Below are 23,429 nucleotides of genomic sequence, written 5' to 3'. Positions count from 1 at the left end.
AGATGTGCTTCACAAGCAACACTCTTAATTACATACATTGTTATGTAATGATAAATCCTTGTTTCTCTGCTAATGTTCTTTTGTTGGCAGAAATATAAAATCTTATTTGATTGAATCAAACTTTGAAAACATATTTCATAATTCATACAAAAGCAACTCAAATACAACCAAATAGTACAGAAACATATGAACTGAAGACAGCTGACCAAACCGGTGTTCGGCTTATGACATGATCATGACTAAACCTGATTCCAGCTTGACCATGACTCAATTGCTTTTGTACTTGAGACTTCTCTTCTCTGTTCAACATAAGTACAGTAGTCTACTTCGTACACAGTTGTATCTTCATAGAACGTGGATAATGTTGTTCCCACTCCTTCCCCTGAAAATTCCATCAAAGAGTAGGAGTTTATATACAAGATCATTTTTTATGTTTCAGTCTTTGTTTAATCTCACGTAACATAAATTTCTGAGCAGATTATTTTGCCAAAGGATCACGAGCACGAAATAACTTATTTTTCTTTATAAATCATGACTACCTTGTAGTTATGGTCCTTCCTTCATGACAATCATATTACTGATCAGGTTTAATATATAGATGACAAAAAAGGTCATTATTCTTCGAGAAAAAAAAAAGAAAAGAAAAGTCTTGGCTAGCGCAAAGCAATTTGTAAATGACAGACGATAAATCTTTTTATTTGAGTTTAGAATCACTCGTTCTTAATATCCAGTGTCCGGTTGATTTCGGTTTCCAAATGTCATGATGATCTTCAGGAGACACTGACACAACCGAGAGTTGGGAAACATGATCATTTGTCTGCTGTGGTGGTCAAGGAATGGTACTTGATTCCAACTTCACCAAGACTTGTCATCACCTCAAAGCCTCCAGCTTTAGTAGACCCGTCTTGACTCGAGACCTTTCTTCTCAGTTCAGCACACGCACAGTACTCTACGTCGTACGTATCTACGTCTTTATAGGTTGCAAATGTAGTCCTTACTCCTTCCCCTGCACAGAGAAGTTGAACATAAACTGATATCATAGACTCTTTGCTATAGTGCAACCACAGAACAGCTTTGCTATATGGACACTGAAATCTTAGTAACAAAAAGAGAAGCAAAGCAGAGATTTAAAACTAATAAAGTCAAAAGGTGTGTGTGTACAATAACAGAACCAAGAATGCCTTGCTTACCGTGAGTGACTAAGAGCAAGTTCTCTAAAGGGTACTTATCAGCAAGAGTCTTCACCAAACCAAGAAACCGTTCTGTACATTCTTCCACAGTTTCTCCCCATTGTGGCATCTGAGCACAACCAACATTGACACACTCAGAAGAAGATCATCATGCTTATATACTCAAAATGCTTGGGAAAAAGAGTATTTTATTCCCCAAGTATTTGAAATCGGCAGCTTTAATACTCAAGTATTGCTCGAACAGAATTATTCTAACTAATAATTGATTGCACGAAATTAAAAACGAAATAGTCAACCATTAATTGATGGACGTAAAAATAACGGTTTCATTAATTTTTTAGTGGTTGAATATTCGAATCATAATTTGCGCATTCAGTGATTAGTTGAGGAATAAATATGCGTATATAATACTTAAGTATTTAATTTGCCGATTGAAAATACTTGAGAAATTAAAAGGAACAATCTTTTTTTAAATCATAATTTAAAATATTCTCAAGTTAGATATAGCTAATATACGAAATTTTTACCTTTTAATTTTTTACAATGACGTATAAAATAATACAAATAACTAGGGGTGGACGTTCGGGTACCCATGCGGGTTCGGTTTGAATCTAATCGGGTTTCAGGTCTTCGGGTTTAAAGATTTCAGCCTCATTCGGGTATTTCTAAATTTTGGTTCATGTTCGGTTCGGATCTTCGGGGGTTCAGTTCGGGTTCGGATAACCCATTTAAATTATTCTTAAAATTTTAATATTCATTATATGCTTAAAATTTCTCAAAATCTATAAATCAAAATAATATATTACACATAAATTTGTATAATATATGTCAAAATACCTAAAATTAATATATAAATTGGTTTGAATTAAATATTTGAATAGAAAATCAATAGATATTTCAAGCATTTTGGTGTTTTGAATATACTTTAACTATTATAGACATTTACTTTTGACTATTTATGTATATTTTCAAGTATTTTAGACAACTTTAAGATATCTTATATATTCTGGATATTTTTAATATATATTAAATCTAAAAATAAGTAATATATTTAGGTATATAAATTTTTTTCGGTTACATTCGCGTACCCGAGATACTTCGGTTCGAATCGGGTTCGGTTTCGGTTCTTTAGATACCAAAATTTTGAACTCGTTCGGATATTTAATAAATTTTGATTCGGACTTGGTACTACTTTTTTAGATCGGATTTGGTTCGGTTCTTCGGATCCGGGTTTTTTGCCCAACCCTACAAATAACTATAGTTGCATGATTGCATCACAGTGTTGGTGTATTTCATGTTTATAAAATCACTTATATATGATTTTTGTATTGCTTATACATTCATATTTTGTACATTGAATCTATACTTTAGACAATTATATATTGTAAATTAAAAATACAGTGCAAATGTAGTTATCTTACATCATTTTATATGCTTTTAAAAACCAAAATATATATATTTTTGTATAAAGTATCTTATAAATTGGTTCAAATTGAGATTTTTTTGAACTAGGAATTATTTTATAAATCATCTAAAATGATTTTATAAGCATGAAGTACATCAACAATACCATGTGACTATAACTATTTTGTATTATTTTATATGTCATTGTCAAAACTTAACAATCGCTTTCAGAAAAGTAAATATCTAGTATAATGATTTTATTTAACTTAAAAATATTTTTAATTATGTTTTCCTTAAAAAATTAATGTTCATGACTTTCAATCTTATAAAGAATATAAAAGGTGAGTTTTAATTCCTCAAGTATTCTCAATCGGCAAATTAAATTCAAATATTATATGCGTATATTTATTCTCCAACTAATCTTTGAGTACACAAAATTATGATTCAAATATTCAACCGTTAAAAAGTTGACAGAAACTTTTATTTTTCTGTCTATCAGTTAATGGTTAACTATTTCATTCTCAATTTTGCGAAGTTAACTATTAGTTGGAGAATAATTATGCGCGAGCAATAGTTGAGTATTAAAATTGATGATTTCAAGAAAATAACATACAAAAACAGAACAAGACAAGGTCTAGAGAAATTGATTACCTCTTTATAAACAGGATCAACGTCATGATCCACCATTCCCTCAGGAAACATAGCTTCAAGATCTGAAATATTGAAATCAAACTTCCCATCTTTTGGAGCAACCTCAGGCATAATAGCCATACTGTTCAGCATCTCACTCAAACCAAACTCAATAGACACCTGAAGCAGACAAGAACCAACCACCTTAACTAGTGTATACCATACAAACGAGACAACTACCCTTATTAGGACAAGAAGCACCAACGATGATCAGAATCTGACCTTGAGCTTAGATTTATCGATGGAAATAACGTCTTTGGACGACGTAGCGTGAGGGTTTAAGTCAACGGCGGAGAGAGCGGCGATAACTTCTGAAGCGGTCTGAACACAGCGGATGAAGGGAGAGACGAAGACCCTGTGGATAGGAAACTGGATCTGAGATCGGATCCGTTGACCAGTTTGAAACGCACGAACCAAACCGTCCTGAACGAGCGGAGGGTCCCAAGGTCTCGAAGCTGTATCGAGCCAGAGCGGGTTGATCTTGTCAATGCGATCACCGTGACGCATCATCAAGATGTTTTGGTATTCATCGGTGGTATTGGAATTAGCACACGACGCCATTGCTGCTCTGATGGTGGTTGGTGGCGTTTGCTGTAATAGTTATACATGACGTAAAGAACTAAAACATGTGTTTCATTAATAATATTATTTATATTTTCATATATTTAAATTATAAAACTAGAAAAATGAACCACTCATATAAAAACAGTATATTTTTAAATTATAAAAGTCACGGGTTTTTTGATAAAAAAAATGTAAAAGTCACCGGTCTGTTGCACAAAAAAAAAAATCACCGGTCTTTTTAATAAAGACCGTCTTTAATTAATCGTAAATGAACAGTACCATCTCTTTAATTAATCCGCCAGAAAAGATGTCGAACGGGCTTTTGGAGTATTGCAGTCGAGGTTTGCAATTGTTAAAAACCCAGCTCTACAGTGGGACAAGGAAAAGATAGGAAAGATAATGAGAACTTGTGTCATATTGCACAATATGATTGTAGAGAACGAACGACACGGATACGCTCAAATAAATACTTCTGAGTTCGAATCAAGAGAGTCAAGCAGAAGTTCAAAGGTGACAACCAGAGAAAGTATTCATGCCGGTGATATGTTAGGCATGCGCAGAGAAGTTCGAGATCAAGAGAAGCATGCTCGTTTGAAAGCTATTTTAATGGAAAATATTTGGCAAAAGTTTGGTGATGAAGATGAATAAACTTTGTTTGTTTTTCTATTTCTCAATTTATGTAATCTAATCTTTTAATGTATTGAATAAATAGTTTTCAAAAATTTAATAATATTTTAAATATTTTATTCTTGTTTTCTGGATAATTTGAATATTAAAAAAAAATTAAATATTATTATTTTATTGTTATGAACTCCTTCTTCAAGTTCACTAATGCAGAAAAAAACAATTACAGATTCATAACTATTCATGGACCCACAAAAAATATTAAAAAAATACTTGTGAACCCCAAAGAGGGGTTCACCAATGCTCATGCTCTTAAGGCTTCAGCTTCGATTGTTTTTTATTACATGTATTTTTAAAAAAAAAAATTTCCGTGTAATCAAGCATATAATTTGTTTTTATAGATCTCGCAAACTTCAAAGTTTATTTCGTACTAATATTTACAATTTAGCAAAAAAGTTTAGCAAAAAAACAGTATCAACGTGCCCGAATTAAACCGGCTAAACCGGAGATTGGCTTATTACAGGGTCATGTATTGGGACATTGTGTTCCCTGAAAGACACTCCATGACTAGTAACCACCTCGAAATCCACAGACTCACCAAACCCATCCTGTCTTCTCAAGTCAACACAACCACAATAATCTACCAAGCGCTTGGTTGCGTCTTTTAAGTACTTGTAAAGTATAGTACTTACTCCTCCCCCTAAAAGAAACGTTTCTCAAGATTAGAGAGATGTTGGTTTTGATTTTAAACTAAAAATGCCATAATCAGTTTTGCTTACGATGAGTGATTAAGAGCAAGTTCTCAGAAGGATACTTCTGTGCAAGAACTTTCAATGTATTAACATATCGTTCCCTGAAGCCTTCCGCAGATTCTCCCCATTGTGGCAACTACACCGACCCAACATGGAATCATGATTCAAATATATCTATATCAAGTTATACTCAGAAATGAAGAACTTAAAAACTCAGATCTAGAGTTACCTCTTTATAAACCATATCGACATTATGGTCCACTGTTCCTTCAGGAAACATAGCTTCAAGATCTGAAATATTGAAATCAAACTTCCCATCTTTGGGAGCAACGTTACTCTTAATAGCCAATGAGTTCAGTATCTCGCACAATCCAAACTCTATAGCTACCTGGAGCAGACGAGACAAGGCATTAGCATCTAGATTCCTTGAATCAAAAAGTACACGTAAGATGTGAGTGTATATATCTTAACTTACATACACGTAGTGGCTGACCCACCAGAAAATTAGACTGGGGACATAGGTGATATTGGGAAAAATTGAACCCTGATTTGGGGGTTCAGTGCGGGAATTTAAGACCAACTATGCTACAACATACTAATGAACCCAGCTTACAAATCTTTTATATTTTATTTTTACCGGTGTCAATTGATCACCCATCCCTTGTCAAGTGGGTCCGCCCTACACGTATACTTTGTAGATACACATACTTCATATTTATATATGTATAGCTAGGGCGATATATATGGTGCCTAACCTTGAGCTTAGAGTTATCAATGGAAGAGACGGCGGAGAGAGCGGCGACAACTTCAACAGCAGTCTGGATGCAACGTAGGAAAGGAGAGACAAAGACACGGTGAACTGGAAACGAAACCTGAGAACTGATTCTTTGACCGGTTTGAAAGGCTCGAACCTTACCGTGGTGAATGAGCGGCGGGTCCCACGGTCTTTCAGCGGTCGAAGCCCAGAGTGGCTCAAAACGGTCCATTCGATCGCCGTGACGCATCACGATGACATTTTGGTGGCCATTGATGTTTTATTTAGCAGACTCCATTTCTCTTTTTTTATGTGTAGTCTGCACGTCTATATGTGAGGGGCAATTTATACATGCAATATATATTGAGAACGTACAAGAAAGTTTTTATTTTGTTAAGAACGTGTAAGAAAATTTTGAAGGAATTAGACTCTTTTAGTGGAGTCTTATTCCACAGTAGGAAATTGCTAGGAAGATATCATTACACAAGGAAGTTATTTGTTTCACACGACTAATTGAAATTGCTACGAATTTATTTATCCCTTATATATTAATTGAGGAACATTTGAAAAGATGTAACCTCAATTTTGTATTAATTAAAAGAGGCCCCAATACATAGATGGCACTCAATTAGGTAGTCAATTACATTCAATTAAAAAATAAGTAGGTCCACATTCGATTTTTATATGTTGTTAGATACATAAGTTGGTCAAACTATATGATATAATGATATGATATGATATTTTCTTTCCTTAAATAAAACCTACGGAATTACCATAAATGACTAATATATATATGACAATTAATGAGTTTAATAATAAAGATTTGATAACAATGTATATCTCCTCCATCATTTTTTGTTTAATTTTATATTATTAAAATAAATTAAACAATCAAATTAGCTATAAAAATAAAATTTAGATTTTTTCGTATATGTTATATTTTGAATTTTTAAAAACGACAATAAATGACTAAAACTATTAAAATTATTATGTTAAAAATTAATGATCAATGGTTTAACATTTTTATTATAAGAAGATACACATGATTTTAAAACCATATGAGTAAAAAATATCATTTAATAATAAAATAAAATATATATATATATATATATTAAACACTATATACCATAAGATTACATAAATATTTTAATATTAAAACTTTCAATGAATTTTCAAGAACATTTATAAATTATAAACTTATTAAAGATTTCAGATTGAAAATTTTGTTATCGATGATTTAAATATTTTGTTATAAAACGATATGAACGATCATAGAACCGTATGATTATAAATTCTTATTTAATAAATAACTATACAAAATATACTATTCCTAGAAAAATAGGTTGGTCCATCTTAACTTATATTACACTTTTTATTAAACTAACTATCGAATTGATAAATAACGTACCAAAAAATGTTTTGCACTTTCCTTAAATAAAAGCTACGAAATTACCTAATATGATTAACGTATATGTGAAAATTAATTATAATGAATAATAAATATTTGATAACAATTTTTGTATCTTAGTTCTTTTTTTAATTTTATATTATTAAAATATATTTAAAAATCACATTAAATATATAATAAAAACATTTATAATTTTTCTTATATGTTATATTTTGAATTTTTCAAAACGTCTATAAATTATTAGAAATTTGAAGATCCCCACTCTGAAAATTTTGTGATCAATAGATTTTTTTTTTGTCATAATAAGTTACAAATGATCATAAAATTGTATTAATATGAACTTTTATTTAATATTATAAGAAGATACACATTATTTTAAAACCATATGAGTAAAAAATATCATTTAATAATAAAACATATATATTTATATATATATATATTATACTATATACCATAAGATTACATAAATATTTTAATATTAAAACTTTCAATGAATTTTCAAAAACATTTATAAATTATAAACTTATTAAAGATTTCACATTGAAAATTTTGTTATCGATGATTTAAATATTCAGTTATAAAATGATATGAATGGTCATCGAACTGTATGATTATAAATTCTCATTTAATAAATGACTATATAAAATATACTATTCTTAGAAAAATAGGTTGATCCATCTTGACTTACATTATATTTTTTATTAAACTAACTATCGAATTGATAAATAATCTACCAAAATTTTTTTTGCACTTTTCTTAATTAGAAGCTACGAAATTACCTAATATGATTAACGTATATATGAAAATTAATTATTATGAATAATAAATATTTGATAACAATTTTGGTATCTTAGTTCTTTTTTTTAATTTTATATTATTGAAAGATATTAAAAAATCACATTAAATATATAATAAAAATATTTATATTTTTTCTTATATGTTATATTTGAATTTTTCAAAACGTCTATATATTATTAGAAATTTGAATATTCCCATTCTGAAAATTTTGTGATCAATAGATTATTTTTTTGTTATAATAAGTTACAAATGATCATAAAATATAACGCATATGAATTTTTATTTAATAAATATTCAAACTAAATAATATATATATATATATATATATATATAAACACTAATGATTTAAAGCAACAAGATTGGCTGATCAATTTAGTCGTCCAATTGAAATCTTTCAAAAGTATGTGAAAGACTAAAGTCAAAGTAAATATGGATTTAGAATAGTAGTTATATTTTACTAACCAAATACCGAAAAAATCGAACCGAACCGAAACCAACCTGATATCCGGGTTGAACACCCGTAATCCAAATGAAGCCAAACTATTGTTTCATTCTCCAAAATATAATAAAAATAATAACTTAATCCCGCGCAAGGCGCGGATCTTATCCTAGTTTTATTTTATTTTTGTATATCGATGGCAATTACTACAAAATTTATATTTTACAGTATATAATCAAAAATTATTAGAAATCACAATTAATTGAAATACATTACAGCAGCCTTTATATAATTAACCTGGAAAGACTACATCAATCTAATGGCTAAAAGGATATTACTTCTAAGACTGTACATGTCGACAAATTTGATTGTAACTGGAAATATTACATCAATGTAAAGTCATTGTTTGACAAGATTTGGAATCAGTCGTGCAGTTCCACGGCGGGACGTGTCGTAGTATCTTCGTCGTCACGCCGTTTTGTAAGGTAAGTGTAATATAATCCTATCCCGAAGTTACATCTTGTTTATACCTCACGTTCTATAATCCATATATTTTACTCATTCCAACCAGGACCGGCTTACATAAAATACATGTATTTTTATATTAAAAATAAGAAAAAGGGTCTAAATTTATTATATGAAAATATTTTTTTATTTCTATAGATTTATTTTAAAAACTACTTCTGGTATTTAAAAAAAAAAACATATATCTATCAGACTTTAAAAAAAAAAAAATAGTTTGGAAATTAAAAAAAAATTTGCCCCATGGTCCATGACACCATTGAATCGGTTTTGATTCCAACTTCCATATGCTTTAGGTGAATAGCGGTAGATGTGAACATAAACGCATGTACCTTCAATTTGGAGGCAATTCCTAACCGGTATTCACATCTCTTGTCTCAATTTATCTAACATCTCAATGCTCACCAATAAGAATGTAACTTCGTTGTTTCTTTTCTGTTCACTCATCACGTAGATGTATTTTAACTCCAGTAAAACTATCTCCATCCAGTGGTGCATCATTTTGAGAGAAAACATCAAAAAATGAAAAAAATCTTCTCAAATGGTGTTTCACTTTAAGGAATTAAGTGGACAGTTAAAACCAAGCTGATTGGTTCTATGAATTCTATACCGACTAAAGTCATCAAACTGAATCAAAACTACACCACAACCGAATCAATTTCAATCACATCAAACCTGAAACCATTTTAAAGTTATTATTTTAGTTTAACCGCAGTTTGTTTGTTTTTTTCTTTCTTTTTTACAAATCTAACCAAATAAACAATCTATTGGTTTATATATTTTGATTGATTTAGAAATCCATATAGTATTTATAAATCCAAGTAAAATATGTAAATCCGGAAGTTTTCCCTCGGATTTGAGTCTTTGTATTTTTAACTAGAAAATCCAAATAAATCCATTCAAATCCATTATAAAATCGAGTATATTAGTAAATCCGTACGATTGAATAACACTTGATTTGATATAGAATTTATGAATCATTAAATCAATAACACATGATTTTAATAGAGATTTGAAAATTACAGAACCAATAACACTAAATTTAGTTCGGATTTTCAAATCTATTAAAATACAACAACCAATAACCCCTACAAAGGAATGAATCCCAAGAACCATGAAAACGAAGGTTTTATCGCAACTCCTGATACGACGCCGTCCGCTCGTGTATCAATATTTGCCAAGGGTCCATTCCGTAAATATAGGCAAATGGTCTTTCAGACAAGGATCTTCGAAGCTGTTGCAGATAGAGTTTCACTTTCACACTCTCTTTCGTCTTAACAGCTTTAATGTTAGATCTGTCTCTTACCTCGTCCCGAAGTCTCCTCTCCTTCACATACCCTTCGAATCCCCTAACCAATCAAATCCCACACTCTAGATCTCAATGCCGTCTCCGTACACCAAGCGTCGCTCCCTCTCCGCGCCTCCGTCTGTCACCCGTCGGTCCAAAGGAGGATTCTTTTATAAGCCTATCCTATTCACTCTGTTTCTCCTCGCCTTGCCGTTGTTCCCTTCTCAGGCTCCGGAGTTCGTCGGCAGCGAGACAATGCTCACCAAGTTCTGGGAACTGATTCACCTCCTTTTCGTCGGCATTGCTGTCGCTTATGGTTTGTTTAGCCGTAGGAGTGTTGAATCATCGCTTGATTCGAGGACGAGCCGTGTAGTAGATGAGTCTTCCTTGTCTTATGTCTCTAGTTTCTTCCCGGTTTCCTCTGTTTTCGACGAGGATTCTTGTGATTTTAGGAGTTATGAGAGTAATGTGAGTGCTCGAGGTTCTCTAGCTGTAGTGAATGAGAGAGAATCTGAGTCTTTCAATCAAATGCAAGCTTGGAACTCGCAGTATTACCAAGGGAGATCTAAGGTTGTTGTGGTTGCTCGACCAGATTATGGTCTTGATGGCCATGTTGTGCACCAGCCATTAGGCTTGCCGGTTAGGAGTTTAAGGTCTGGTTTGAGAGATGGCGCAGCTCTTGAGGATAGCTCTTGTGATGAAGCTGTAAACGAGGAAGCTGAGGAGTCATTGGCGGATAAGGATTTTGATGAGGTCGTGGCTGCTCCTCCGTCTCCACCTGTTGTTGTTCCATGGGATTCTAGACCTGAAATGATGGCAATGGGAGACAACTATTTTTCAAATTTTCAGCCTCTACCAGTGGATGAAACTCACTATGCGGCACTTGAATCAAGATCTTCTCAGTCTACTGTTTCTTCTTCTTCTTCTTCTTCATCATCAAGAACTAGCTTTGAGTCTCATACTCAGAACAGATTCTCACCTTCTCGTTCTGTGTCTGAAGAGTTGTTAGACCCGAATGTGGATGAACCAGTTAAGGAGAAGAGTCTTGAGGCTTCATCAAGGTCTAGTTCCCCATCTCCACCATTGGTGACTGATGATACGCACAGGCGTGTCTTACATTCTCGGCGTTATAGTGATGGCTCTTTGGTAGAGGAAGATGTAAGGCAGGGGCTGGAAGATGAACTGGAGACGAGTGAAGTCAGAAGCAGAAGAAACGAGAAGATCTTCAAGAAAAAGGAGCTGGGATCAAAATCACTAAAACTGACTGCTGAAAGTTCCCGGAAAGGGAAGAACAAATCTCGCAGATCATATCCTCCTGATCCAATTTCATCTCCCATTAGTGGTGCTGATGATTCCACAACTAGAAGGCACAAGAGTGATGACCATTTGCTTGAAGACAATATCAGGAAAGGATTGGAGTCTGACCGCAACAAGGTGAGGGTTAAGAAGGGACGGAGTCAAGACTCTTTGCCCCCATCACCACCACTGCCTCCATCTCCACCATTAGTGATTGATGATACACACAAGCGTGTCTTACATTCTCGGCATTATAGTGATGGTTCTTTGTTAGAGGAAGATGAATTGGAGGTAAGTGAAGTCAGAGGCAGAAGAACAGAAGTCTTCAGCAAGAAGGAGCTGGGATCCAAATCACTGAAACTGACTGCTGAGAGTTCCCGGAGAGGGAAGATCAAATCTCGCAGATCATATCCTTCTGATGCTGATGATTCCACCACTAGAAGGCGTGATCTTCAGCACAAGAGTGATGGCCATTTCCTTGAAGACAGCACCAGGAAAGGATTGGAGTCTGACCATAACAAGCTGAGTGTCAAGAAGGGAGGGAGTCACGAGTCTTTGGAGCTAACAGCAGAAGCTTCAAGCCTGACCATTCCTGCTGTGGATGTAGAGTTCCAACCAAAGAACGCCAAGGCTTCAAGGCGTGCAGTGCGCTCTTCACGAGGGGACTGTGACACTTTGCTGGTGAAAGACATCAAAAGAAACTCAGAGGATGACTTTATGGATAAGTCTAGAAAGAAAGATGTTCATGGTGATAACAAGGAAGTGAAATCAAGTAGTCCAAGACGTGAACCACAATCTTGGAGAGGTTCTAGTAAAGCTTCATCTCGAGGGAAGTCCGTGAGGACCATAAGATCTGATCGCCATGGGAAACATCTAAAGACAGGTGGAGATTCATCTCATGACAGGACAGAACCTAAAGCAGAAAGCCACGGAAGAACAAAACCAAGAAGACAATGGCAACAAGAGCTAGCAATTGTGCTACACCAGGAGAAGCTTCCAGAAACTCACGCTAAATCAGAGCCACAAGACGATGATGCTACTGAAGAAACCGAGGTAAAGCAACTTCAACTAACCTTGGAGGAAGAAGAAGAAGCTGCAGCAGCTTGGGAAAGCCAGAGCAATGCAAGCCACGACCACTACGAAGTTGATAGAAAAGCTGATGAGTTCATAGCCAAGTTCAGAGAACAGATTAGGTTGCAGAAACTTCATTCCGGTGAACAACCTAGAGGTGGTGGAATTGGCATTATCCGAAACAGCCACATCAGATGACACATCATTACTTGTATTATTGATGTATGATTGATTCCAGATGTTGTGATAATAATATATATATATCTGTGGACTTATCATGTTTATTTTATCTCCTGAGATTTTCTGTAATAATAACAACAACAATCAGATTCACCCAACATGACACGAGTATGTTTAGTAAGAAAACAAACAAGCAACACAATCAGGTTGAGACATGACGCAGCACATGCTGAAGCTGATCCACCTCCGGACCAATCAGGTCCAAAACGGGGTTCCCCACACTAGAAAGCTCAGAAACTGCCATTGTTATAATAGATGATGTTGATGGTTTGTCAGAGAGGTATGGCACTATATGCTTCTTCATGTCTTCATGAGATATCTGGAGATGGTTTCCAGAGACGTTAACGAACTTGACCTTTCCAGCTTCGTCTAAAGTTCTCAAACCGATCCAGTCCTCGGTATACAGCTTGGTCTACAACAAAATCCAAACAAGCAATTGTCATAGCTGCCAAATGAAGCCATTTGAAACAATGATTAAAGGAGTTATTACCTCTTGTGGTGGAAGAATGGTCTTAAAAGACCCATCAGGATAATATCCAAACCATGAGGTCTCTTTAGGTATCAGTATTGTATCATGCTCAAACTGAAAATTAATCAACCATAAATAAGTGAGTTATCATCAACAAAAACACTTGTGAGTTACAAATAGCAGAGAAGCTGACCATAATAAGCACAAGGTTCTCCAAGCTTGAGAACCTCTCTTTGTAAGTGGAGTTTTTAACTGGAAGTTCGTTGTTTAACTTTGGGAGAAACCTACAACCTTCCATGTAACCCGCAATGTCCTATCAAAGCCTTCGGTTACAACAACAACAACAATACTGAAAAAAAATATAATCCGAAACTTTTGAACTTTTGAACTGAAAACTTACAGTAGGGATTTTGAGAAAACCGCTAGGAGCCAAGTGTTCCTGAAACTCAATCAACATGTATACTATTAGTAAGTTTCACTTCCCTAACACAAGCTGAACAATAGTAACCTACCTGCATATAGTCGCTGTAGATCTCTGTTTTGATCATACTGTCCAACATGATGCAAATCCAGGTAACCTACAAAAACCAAGAAAATGTTTAAAACCTTCATGTCAAAGGCGATGTTTATCACAGAAGTTTTGGAGGGGAGATAGTAACTCACACCACAGAAAGGAATGGAAGCAGTGCCAGCATGAGGTCCCCCTACCGATACAAAACTCTTAACCTATATTATTAAACCACAATAATAATAACCATTACAGAGAAAACATTCACGGATAGAGATAGGCCTGTGTTTATGGAACTCACAGGGGGTGCATCATCGCAAAACTCAATGAGAGCTCGACCAATCATGTTACCCTGAGAAAGCCCCACGATGCTGTAACCATCACTCAGCTCAGGCATACTTTTCACCTGCAAGTGTCAATCAAATACATACATGATGAAATGGGTCTTCAAAAGCGCCCAATTATGCAGTTGATCTGACCTTGTCACAAACAACAGCTGTCTGCACAACAAAAAAGAGACAAAAAAAATTAGATTTTTATACAAAGTTGACCATTCTTGGAAGTTGGAACATATTCATATATATAATCACCTGATCAAGAAGAGGCATGGTCCATGAGTCCCATGAGCCATTCCCAATCTCCCTGAATAAACACATCAATAACGGATTAAAACACACACAAAACTTGAGCCAACGATTGAATATAAAAAGAGAGAAAAACATACAAGCAGTAGCCTTGTGAGCCAGACCAATCACTTAAAAGCTCTGTGAAATGGTTCACTCCTGAGTTACTGCATTTATCCCCAATCCCTGCAGAAGAAAAAAAACGCAACCTTTCACTTTAATTTTGCAGAGATTTTGGAATTCGAAACCCTACAAAACACTCTTACAAAACTTACCATGAAGAACTATGAAAGGAACAGACGAAGCGATTGTAATGAAAGAGCAGATTAGGGCTACAATAATCGCTGCCTTAGGAACAGCCATTAATAGGGCTTTTAGTGTGGGAGAAGAGGAGATGAACCAAAAAGATTCTTATTTTCTCCGGTACCGGAACGATCTCCGCCGGCGAATTTAGTCTCTTCGCTGACCGGATCGTGTTTTGTTTTTTTTTTTTGTTTGATGAGATAAATGTAACTCTTGGTGGTTGTTGTTCTTATTAGTAGTTGAGCACGTGTGAAACACGCGCTAAGTGAGTTAGTTGGCTTTTAGTTGGTTTCTCTTATCCCCGCTTGGATCTCGCGCGTGGATGAGTCATTTGTCAACAAAGAGTTTTTCTTTTAAAGATATTGCTTATCCATCGCCGCCACACGACCCCTTCACCGTCTCCATGCCACGGAACATTGGAGCTCATGATGTTATTGATGTCATGAGCTAAACTACAGTGTGGAGAGTTTTAGCAAAAAAAAAAAAAAAAAAAACTACAGTGTGGAGATAGAGCTTGTTGGGTCGATGTTTTTTTGGTACTACTACTACTACATCCTCACTCACCTGCTCTTGTGTGTAACAAAATATTTTATTTTCCTTGTTATTTTCACTTTGTAACTGGTCATGGTCGTAGCTCTGGGTCATTATAACCATGCTCTACAGAATCACATTCCATTTTAATTTATTAAGATGTCCTGTAAATTTAATAGCCAACAATGTTTTTACAAGCACCACAAGTTAGAACTAAATCCCATACGAAACAAAGCCTGAATAATATCTGTTTCAAAGAAATAACAACTCAATGTCCCAAATCTCATGGAGCCAATCACTAAGATAAAGCAGTACTCCCAGAAGTAAAGTGGTGAGAGAAAGAGAGACCCTGTCCTCCTCTTTTTTGCTTGAATGCTCTGCTGTTGTCTTAGGCTTTTCGATATAAGAGTTTCTTGAGGTGTTAGATCTTTCTACTTACAATGTAGTCCTTCGTAAGCTGTTTGCTGTTTATTGACTTAGAAGGCTGTATGATGGCATATCTTCAATGCCTGTTATGTCTTCCACCATTATCTCTCTCTCCAATTGCCGCCTTGTCGATTTCATTACCGTCTGTGTATTTACCATTAACCATTTGGTGAACTTGTTATGTTTAGGCCAAGATAAAAGCATCAAAACCAGCCAAATATGCGACAACGAAATGCCCTATGTTTCTTTGAGTCTAAAAACTTCTAGTCATAATGGAAAAAGGTTACAGCCAGTGCTTACGTTAAATTCCATGTATGAAGCACGCACGGAGAGCCATTGCTGATCCATTAGCTTGAAGGCAATACAATACAGAAGGTCAAAAGCAGATTCATTCACTGCAAACAATACAAATCGAAGGATACACACCCTTAGTACTCTAACTTGTGTGACAGACAATGAAATTTTTAATCAGCAGTGTCTGGTAAATTACCTGAAAGGAATCTCAAAAATGTTTCGCCAACAATACTTCGTGGTTTCACTGTAAAATTGAAGGGTATTGTATTGTATTGTTAGTATGTACAACTAGGATACTGTTACTGAACCTGATTATATCTCAAAATAGGGTAACATAACCACAAACTACGAAAATGCCCAATTAGTAGTTTGAAACTAGGAGTGCTTATGCTATTTTAGCTAGTTGCCTAGAGAATTCTGCCTAATGCATGTAAGAGCAGGTTCAAAACGAAATAACTATGCAATAAGTAATGCTGCTGTACCTGCTTCAAGGCCAAGCATCTGGATAAGCATGAAGGTAATATTGACGCCAGCAACAGCAAACGGGTATTCCCACACAGAACGATCCCCAACCTGCTTGCGCAGAAGGTCCTGGAAGGATTTCTGCACAGCACAAACAAGTGGCGTCATAAATTGAGTGACGGAAGTTAAATGGCATTGTCTGGCAGAAATATAATGTTATGATAACTATAAAATCATACAGTGTCACTGGAACTGAAACTATTAACAGCAAAGATAGTTTTGAATGCAAGTATTTACAAAAGCGTACCGGGAAATTCTTAGCGAAGTACAACAAGTTTTCAAGAGATATGAAACCACCACCCCTGCGAGTGACAGATGCTCAAGTGTGAGTCACAAGTTAAGTGGATAAATATCTAAGGATAGTGACATTACCTAAAATCAGTTGATGGATCTTTTCCCTGCCAACCCATTTCCTTCCACTGCTCAGATACAATTCCGTGTAGCTCTTCTTCTGGAAAGGCAAGTTTCCAAAGATCCTTGAGAGCTTCCTACACGCATATATGAAGTAGCACCCAGTATTTATGTAACGCAGCAGGTATATTTTCACTTAACATGCAGCAGAAACCGGAGCGCTGGCATAAGTTCGTTCGTTTTGAGGAAACACAAGCCTTAAGGAAAAGCGTACCTGATGCTGAGGTATTGAGCTGTCATATGCAACATCAATGCGGCTCTGCAACCTCAGCAGGCATTCCTCCTGGAAGCAGCGACAATATAAGTTATGAGCCAGAAGTCACCTCCCTATGTGAGAGGAGAAACAAACAAACAATCATAAATTCATAATACAGTAAACAAGGGTTTTACCTGAGCAGGTGTAAGATCAAAAGAAAGACGGGTGTCGCCATTGCTTCCCTGGGCACAAACACAGGAAAGGCCACGGCCTAACCAAGCTGCCGATCCAGCCACAACCTCAGCTACATATATAACTCACAATTATAATGAGCTTTGGATGTATTTAATAACGAATCTGAATGTTTATACAAGGGAGTGACTGAGTCAAACATCTTCTTTATAGCTAAGCTGAGTTTTTATAGTTCTGAAGGTATACAGCTATAATAGTTAATGTGCTGTAGAAAACGTGAGAAGCATACAAATTTGCATTTAAGCATTAGACTTCTTTCAAATACACAAAGATTGAACATTTACAAACAGTAACGAAACAAATCCATAACTAGCTTTTCCTTTTTTACACAATCAAAGCCGGAAGCATTGAAACATCTAACAAAGAGATGCTTCATGAAAAAAAAAAGAGAAATACTAAACTTAAAACTAATGACGCAAACAAAGCATGAACATTACGTTAAAGAGATGTAACGATACTAAAAATAGCAACTTACAAAGAAGATCCACACACATAATCACTACACCGATTTATCAAAAGGAGCAATACAACGCAAATGGCAAAACATAGATCTGCCGCACCAATTCTCAAAAAGGTAATCAATCGCGAGCCAAGAGAGAGAGAGAGAAAGAGAGTGTGAGCCAAAGAAAGAAAAAAAGTTAGAAAAGTATGAGAGAGAGAGAGAGAGACGAAAACGCGTTTGTTCCACAAGAAGAAGAAAGAGAAAGCAGAGTGATGATGAAATTTTTACCAGATGATGAAGAATGGTAAACGCTTCCCTGTTCCAGCCGTGGAGCTACCCTCCTCACCGCCACGAACGAGCCTCCTCCTCCTCCTCGATCATCCATCTCCAATCTCTCTCTCTCTCTATCCTAAACAAACAAACAATAGAGAGCTATCGAATCAACACAGACGCAATGCGAACAACAAAGGATGATGTTAGTCTATATTACCCCCGGGAAATGAGCTAATCGGCGTCGTATCGACCTCGACCGCTTTCACTATTCAGAAACCACAGAGAGAGAGAGAGAGAGAGAGAGATACGAAAATAGTTTGGGGTTTATCGATCTTCTGAGTTTCGGCGAAAGCGATTGAGGTAGTCAATAATGATTCGGCCGTTTCTTTTTTTGTTTTTGTTTTCGGGTTTCAAATCGCTATCGAAGCTTCATAACGGAAAATTAGAACGACTCGTGCGGTTATTGCTTCCTCTCCTGCGTATTTAAGTTGGACGTCAACGACAATCGTCTACCACTTTGATTTTTATTTATTTATTCCGTAAAATGTTTTTTATTGCTTTAAATCTCTATTTATAAGCATTTTTTCCGATTTTTTTTTTTACTCATGAGAACACATTGGATAATATTGTTGTGACATAATCTTAAACAAATTAACGAAAATTAAATAAAATATTGCAAATAAAAAAAATTACCGCTAACCTTTTTTTATTTTATTTTTACATTCTATCAAACAAATCAAAATCTAGTATTTAATTATTGAATACTTCTATTTTTGTTGTTAGCACTTTAAAATTACCTAATGAATGTGTATCTTACAAAATGATATGATTAGCAAAATATTGGTTATCTATACTTCCATTTCTTTCTATTTTGTTGTTAGCATTTTAAAATTACTAATAAATGTGTATCTTACAAAATGATACGGTTAGCAAAATATTGGATATGCAACCTCAGATGATAACATCTGCATTATCAGAAATGATTAATTGATGAATAAGACAAGGAATATGTAATCAAATCTAATCAAAATTCTCTTCTAATCTAGCTTGATTTTCTATTTAAATAAACCCAAATTATCGAAGTAATCATTTTTATTCATTTCGTGATTCCTTTCTAGAAGTAATAATGTTGTCTTACAGAGATATTAATTCATAAGTGCGATCTCAGTCTCATGGGAAGACAATTTCATGAGGCGTGGGCCAATACTATTGACCTGTATGGTAGAGCTACAGCCGACCCGCGTGTAAATAGCCTTTTCCTTTCTGTTCGTGTAGATTAGACATTCAATTATTACATTTATTTTACGTTTAATGCTTAAAGACTTCACTAAAGTTAGTAACCACTAGTTTTAAAATAAAACTAGATTTTGACCCGCACTTTCAAAGCGCGGGTTTATTTTTGTTTTTTTTTCAATTGACAAATATTTAGTAAATGTCACATTTTCATATATTTGTGTTTTATTTTATAAAAGATTTAAAATTTTATCTTTATTTATCGTATTTCATTTTAAATGACTATCTATGTTAAAAAAATTAAATTTTATTTTTTTAATGAATTAAGTTGGTATAACTCTGATAAATTAATTTTATTATGAGGTTAATATTTTAATTAAAAAATTATATACTTTTAATAAAGATTTATACTTTTCAATAAAAAAATTCAATTATTTTTATGAATGCTTAAATTATATTAAGAAAAGAAAAAAATAATAATTAAGAATAGTTGAAAAAAAATTATTTTAACTTGGACTCAATGGCCCAAAAGAAAAAAAAAAGTGATAATTGAATCTGATTTTTTAATAGACCCAAATGGCACAAGAGAGATTTGATTTGGGCTGGATCCAAAAATAATGACCCAATATAGATTTGTTATTAATATTATTTAATTGCCCTTAATGAAACATGCAATGTTAGCGAAGGAAACATGCACCTAAGGTAATTATGACAATAGGATCCTGGTTTAATAGTATAGATTGAAACTTACGAAAATATAAAACTCGGGAATTGTCAAAAGTCGGTGGAATGTACTGTCTCCGACAAAAACTCCGTTTTGCAACAAACTATTCATAGATCCCAAAATCATGTTTAGTTGAAGATACGTGTATATAGTACCTCAGATTATTTTTAATCAAATAGATTAGCAACAGCCCATTTTGATAATATTTGTAGCACAAGGCCCAGTTTAAAAAGCCCATTAAAGAAAACAAAGAAAGAAAAAAAAAACAGTGGAGAAGACGAAACCATCTTTACATCTCCTATGTCCTGTCCTGTCCACTCCGTGACCATAATTATTTAAATTTAAAATTTTAAAATTAAAAATTAAAAATAAAAGAGAGGAAAACCCTAGCTTTCTCCGTCTTTCTCTCTAACCTTGAGAAAGTCTCGAGACTTTTGAGAATCGAGCCTCGAAATATGTACAAGGAACGTAGTGGCGGAGGTGGTGGTGGGTCATCGAGATCGGAGATCCTCAACGGAGCAGTTGATCGGAAACGAATCAACGACGCACTCAGCAAGAAGCTAGAGAAATCTTCACCTTCCACCTCTAGACCTTTCGCTTCCACTGCTAAACCTCAGCTCCCCGATGGTTCGTTCTTTCCCCCTTCTTTCACATCTTTGATTAATTTTTTGGTAGTTAATTTGCATTGTCTGAATCTTTTGTAGTGGAGTCTGAAACGGACAGTGAAGAAGGTTCAGACGTGAGTGGTTCCGAGGGTGATGATGACACCTCGTGGATCTCGTGGTTTTGTAATCTGAGAGGGAATGATTTCTTCTGTGAAGTCGATGAGGATTATATACAAGACGATTTCAATCTTTGTGGGTTAAGTGGTCAAGTTCCTTACTATGACTATGCGCTTGATCTCATTCTAGATGTCGAGTCTTCAAACAGTAAGTGGATGTTTGTTTCTTTTGTCTTAAAAGTAACTTAAGTTTGAAACTTTGTGTCTGAAATGTTTTTGTTATCTTGTTTAGGTGAGATGTTTACTGAAGAACAGAACGAACTTGTGGAATCAGCTGCTGAGATGCTTTACGGTCTTATTCATGTTCGTTACATTTTGACTACGAAAGGAATGGCTGCAATGGTTAGTTACTGTACTCTTCTTTAGTGTTTGTGATTTAGATTTTAACTTATCGACTTCTCTATGTAGACTGAGAAGTACAAGAACTGTGACTTCGGGAGGTGCCCGAGAGTGTTCTGTTGCGGACAGTCTTGTCTACCTGTTGGACAGTCTGATATCCCGAGATCGAGTACTGTGAAGATATACTGCCCGAAATGCGAAGATATATCTTACCCCCGATCTAAGTTCCAAGGCAGTATCCTTTTTCTCTGCTCAGTTGAAACAAACTAATCTTGAATATTTGCATAAATGCTGCAGAAGGACATGTTAGTGGTTATCATGTCTTAGTGTTTGCCCTTAAATGATTTTCTGCAGATATTGATGGAGCATATTTTGGAACAACATTCCCTCACTTGTTTTTGATGACTTACGGGAACTTAAAGCCGCAGAAACCGACTCAGAAGTATGTACCAAGAATCTTTGGGTTTAAGGTACACAAACCATGATACTAGTGCTCTGGTGAAACATCTCGTGGCTCGGTTCTTACATCCGGATATGAGCAATTGAGACGCATACAATCAAATCACTGGGTGGGAGGATGCGAGCAAAAAGTGAAAGAAACTCATGAAGTCCCAAGAAAACTGATGGCAACAGCCTGGCTCGCTGGGGCGGAAGAAGACAGATACTCTGGTGGTCTCTGTAATATATTTCCCCAGTTTGTTGGATTTTTGTTCACTGTTGTGTTCGTCTACTAATTCATGGGTCGTTTATGTTCTTCCTGAGCTTATTTTTTATGTTTAAAACTCATAAATTGTTCAATTCAAGCGTTCAAATAATCTGTAGTGCATCACAATAGCTTCTGAAACTTGGTTTAGAATGTGTTTTTCCTATGCATCAAACTGACAAATTTATATCACAAACCAGAACATATATGAAGATGTTGTTCACATGTTTGAAGCATAGCCATATGGTGAATCTAACTAAATGTTAATTAAGAATTGTTGTTAGATTTTACATGTTTAAGACAAGTCATACGTGATTCTTGTTGGTTGGTCTAGCAAATACTGTTAAGGTTAAGAATTGGTTAACATGAATGATAAACTAACGATTAAACAGAAAAGCAAATCAAAACTCGAATAAAACATTGATTCACGTCTAAATGAAATAGCAAGTCTTGAATCAAAAGCAGAACACAATTGACAAAACAGAGAAACCAAATTATGATGAAAAAAAAAAGCAAATAGATTTTTAACCCTCGATCTGCTCCCTCAACCTCCTGATTGTGCTTCTAACGGTGACGGCACTAGCTGTGTTCATGGTGTAAGCACCACCGGCCTTGACCTTCCCGCAATCCTTGCATCCCCAAATTCCAACAGCCTTTCGCTTGACTCCGTACTTGCCACAGAACTCACAGAAGTACTTGCTGTGTTGGCTGACTTCCATCTTCTTGATCTGCTTCCTGATACTCGCTCCATATCGAGTACCTGCATATTCAACCAATCATTGACATGTTAATTAACGAACTAGAGAGCCTAATCTAAAACATATATATTTCCATCATAGTGTGGTGAAAATGATGAATAATCCACTAAGAATTAAATCTAATTACATAGTAACTTTCTACAATCTAAGCATTTCATTGATGAACGGTCCACTGAGCAATGAACCACGTTATATAATGACATTACGAGCTAATAGAAGATGAAGGGAGAGAGAAGGCTTACCGTACTTGCCGACGATTCCAACCTTCTTCGTTCTCTTCGCCTGTGTAACAATATACAAGAGTGAGCGTAAGTGAAACAATCTCAAGTTAGATCTCAATTCAAAAAGTAAGCTCGAGCTAGACAGCAGGAGAGATCATTACCATTTCCGAAACGGAGCACTACCGCCGAATGTGTGAAAACCCTAGGGAGAGAGAACAACTCGCAGAGGAGCTCACAAATGAAACCGTCTTCTATTTATATGGAAATATATGTTAGGGTATCGTTTCATATGGGCCTTGTAAAGATATAAGCCCATAAAGTATTGGGTTTTCAGATTTATCCAACTCATAAAAGCCTTATTAATATTATTGCTTATCACT

At 35.0% G+C, this 23,429-nt stretch overlaps 7 protein-coding genes across 10 annotated transcripts; 2 read left to right on the top strand and 5 right to left on the bottom strand.

Annotated features, from left to right (window-relative positions):
* Positions 1–499: 499 nt before the first annotated feature.
* On the bottom strand, positions 500–3,903 carry LOC125576220. The gene is made up of 4 exons (XM_048735670.1): positions 3,507–3,903; positions 3,246–3,404; positions 1,191–1,299; positions 500–1,006 (listed from the first exon to the last, which is right to left on the bottom strand). Exons 1-4 carry the CDS (start codon positions 3,843–3,845, stop codon positions 810–812), a joined length of 804 nt encoding a protein of 267 aa, XP_048591627.1. The 5' UTR covers positions 3,846–3,903; the 3' UTR covers positions 500–809.
* A 947-nt stretch (positions 3,904–4,850) lies between these two features.
* Positions 4,851–6,616, bottom strand: BNAA07G18650D. Its single transcript, XM_013792795.3, has 4 exons — positions 5,980–6,616; positions 5,454–5,612; positions 5,252–5,360; positions 4,851–5,172 (listed from the first exon to the last, which is right to left on the bottom strand). The coding sequence occupies exons 1-4, from the start codon at positions 6,226–6,228 to the stop codon at positions 4,970–4,972; spliced, it is 720 nt and encodes a 239-aa protein (XP_013648249.2). The 5' UTR covers positions 6,229–6,616; the 3' UTR covers positions 4,851–4,969.
* A 3,733-nt stretch (positions 6,617–10,349) lies between these two features.
* On the top strand, positions 10,350–13,138 carry LOC106403845. The gene has a single exon (XM_048735665.1). The coding sequence runs from the start codon at positions 10,527–10,529 to the stop codon at positions 12,996–12,998; it is 2,472 nt and encodes an 823-aa protein (XP_048591622.1). The 5' UTR covers positions 10,350–10,526; the 3' UTR covers positions 12,999–13,138.
* Positions 13,042–15,163, bottom strand: LOC125576218 (palmitoyl-protein thioesterase 1-like). The gene is made up of 11 exons (XM_048735666.1): positions 14,916–15,163; positions 14,742–14,826; positions 14,608–14,659; positions 14,497–14,517; positions 14,319–14,423; positions 14,173–14,235; positions 14,022–14,087; positions 13,910–13,948; positions 13,703–13,822; positions 13,531–13,623; positions 13,042–13,452 (listed from the first exon to the last, which is right to left on the bottom strand). Exons 1-11 carry the CDS (start codon positions 15,001–15,003, stop codon positions 13,183–13,185), a joined length of 1,002 nt encoding a protein of 333 aa, XP_048591623.1. The 5' UTR covers positions 15,004–15,163; the 3' UTR covers positions 13,042–13,182.
* Positions 15,164–15,601: 438 nt separating this feature from the next.
* Positions 15,602–18,786, bottom strand: LOC125576219 (ELMO domain-containing protein A-like). Of its 3 annotated transcripts, none has more exons than XM_048735668.1 (10): positions 18,508–18,786; positions 18,306–18,426; positions 17,518–17,627; positions 17,342–17,410; positions 17,089–17,204; positions 16,964–17,018; positions 16,677–16,797; positions 16,391–16,438; positions 16,201–16,295; positions 15,602–16,044 (listed from the first exon to the last, which is right to left on the bottom strand). In XM_048735668.1, the coding sequence occupies exons 2-10, from the start codon at positions 18,400–18,402 to the stop codon at positions 15,943–15,945; spliced, it is 813 nt and encodes a 270-aa protein (XP_048591625.1). In that variant the 5' UTR covers positions 18,403–18,426; positions 18,508–18,786; the 3' UTR covers positions 15,602–15,942. The 3 variants fall into 3 exon arrangements, with proteins under 3 accessions (XP_048591625.1, XP_048591624.1, XP_048591626.1); XM_048735667.1 differs by having other exon boundaries at positions 18,306–18,423; XM_048735669.1 differs by lacking the exon at positions 18,508–18,786 and having other exon boundaries at positions 18,051–18,420.
* A 1,776-nt stretch (positions 18,787–20,562) lies between these two features.
* On the top strand, positions 20,563–22,182 carry LOC106402474 (casein kinase II subunit beta-3). 2 transcript variants are annotated; one of them, XM_048735664.1, is made up of 5 exons: positions 20,563–20,874; positions 20,952–21,176; positions 21,261–21,370; positions 21,437–21,599; positions 21,722–22,182. In XM_048735664.1, exons 1-5 carry the CDS (start codon positions 20,703–20,705, stop codon positions 21,850–21,852), a joined length of 801 nt encoding a protein of 266 aa, XP_048591621.1. In that variant the 5' UTR covers positions 20,563–20,702; the 3' UTR covers positions 21,853–22,182. The 2 variants fall into 2 exon arrangements, with proteins under 2 accessions (XP_048591621.1, XP_048591620.1); XM_048735663.1 differs by having other exon boundaries at positions 21,437–21,602.
* A 248-nt stretch (positions 22,183–22,430) lies between these two features.
* On the bottom strand, positions 22,431–23,319 carry LOC106353124 (60S ribosomal protein L37a-2). Its single transcript, XM_013792805.3, has 3 exons — positions 23,211–23,319; positions 23,071–23,110; positions 22,431–22,830 (listed from the first exon to the last, which is right to left on the bottom strand). The coding sequence occupies exons 1-3, from the start codon at positions 23,211–23,213 to the stop codon at positions 22,595–22,597; spliced, it is 279 nt and encodes a 92-aa protein (XP_013648259.1). The 5' UTR covers positions 23,214–23,319; the 3' UTR covers positions 22,431–22,594.
* Positions 23,320–23,429: the final 110 nt, after the last annotated feature.

Source organism: Brassica napus, chromosome A7 (genome assembly GCF_020379485.1).
Source record: "Brassica napus cultivar Da-Ae chromosome A7, Da-Ae, whole genome shotgun sequence".
NCBI classification, from domain to species: domain Eukaryota; kingdom Viridiplantae; phylum Streptophyta; class Magnoliopsida; order Brassicales; family Brassicaceae; genus Brassica; species Brassica napus.
This window is presented reverse-complemented; position numbering and strand designations above follow the sequence as displayed.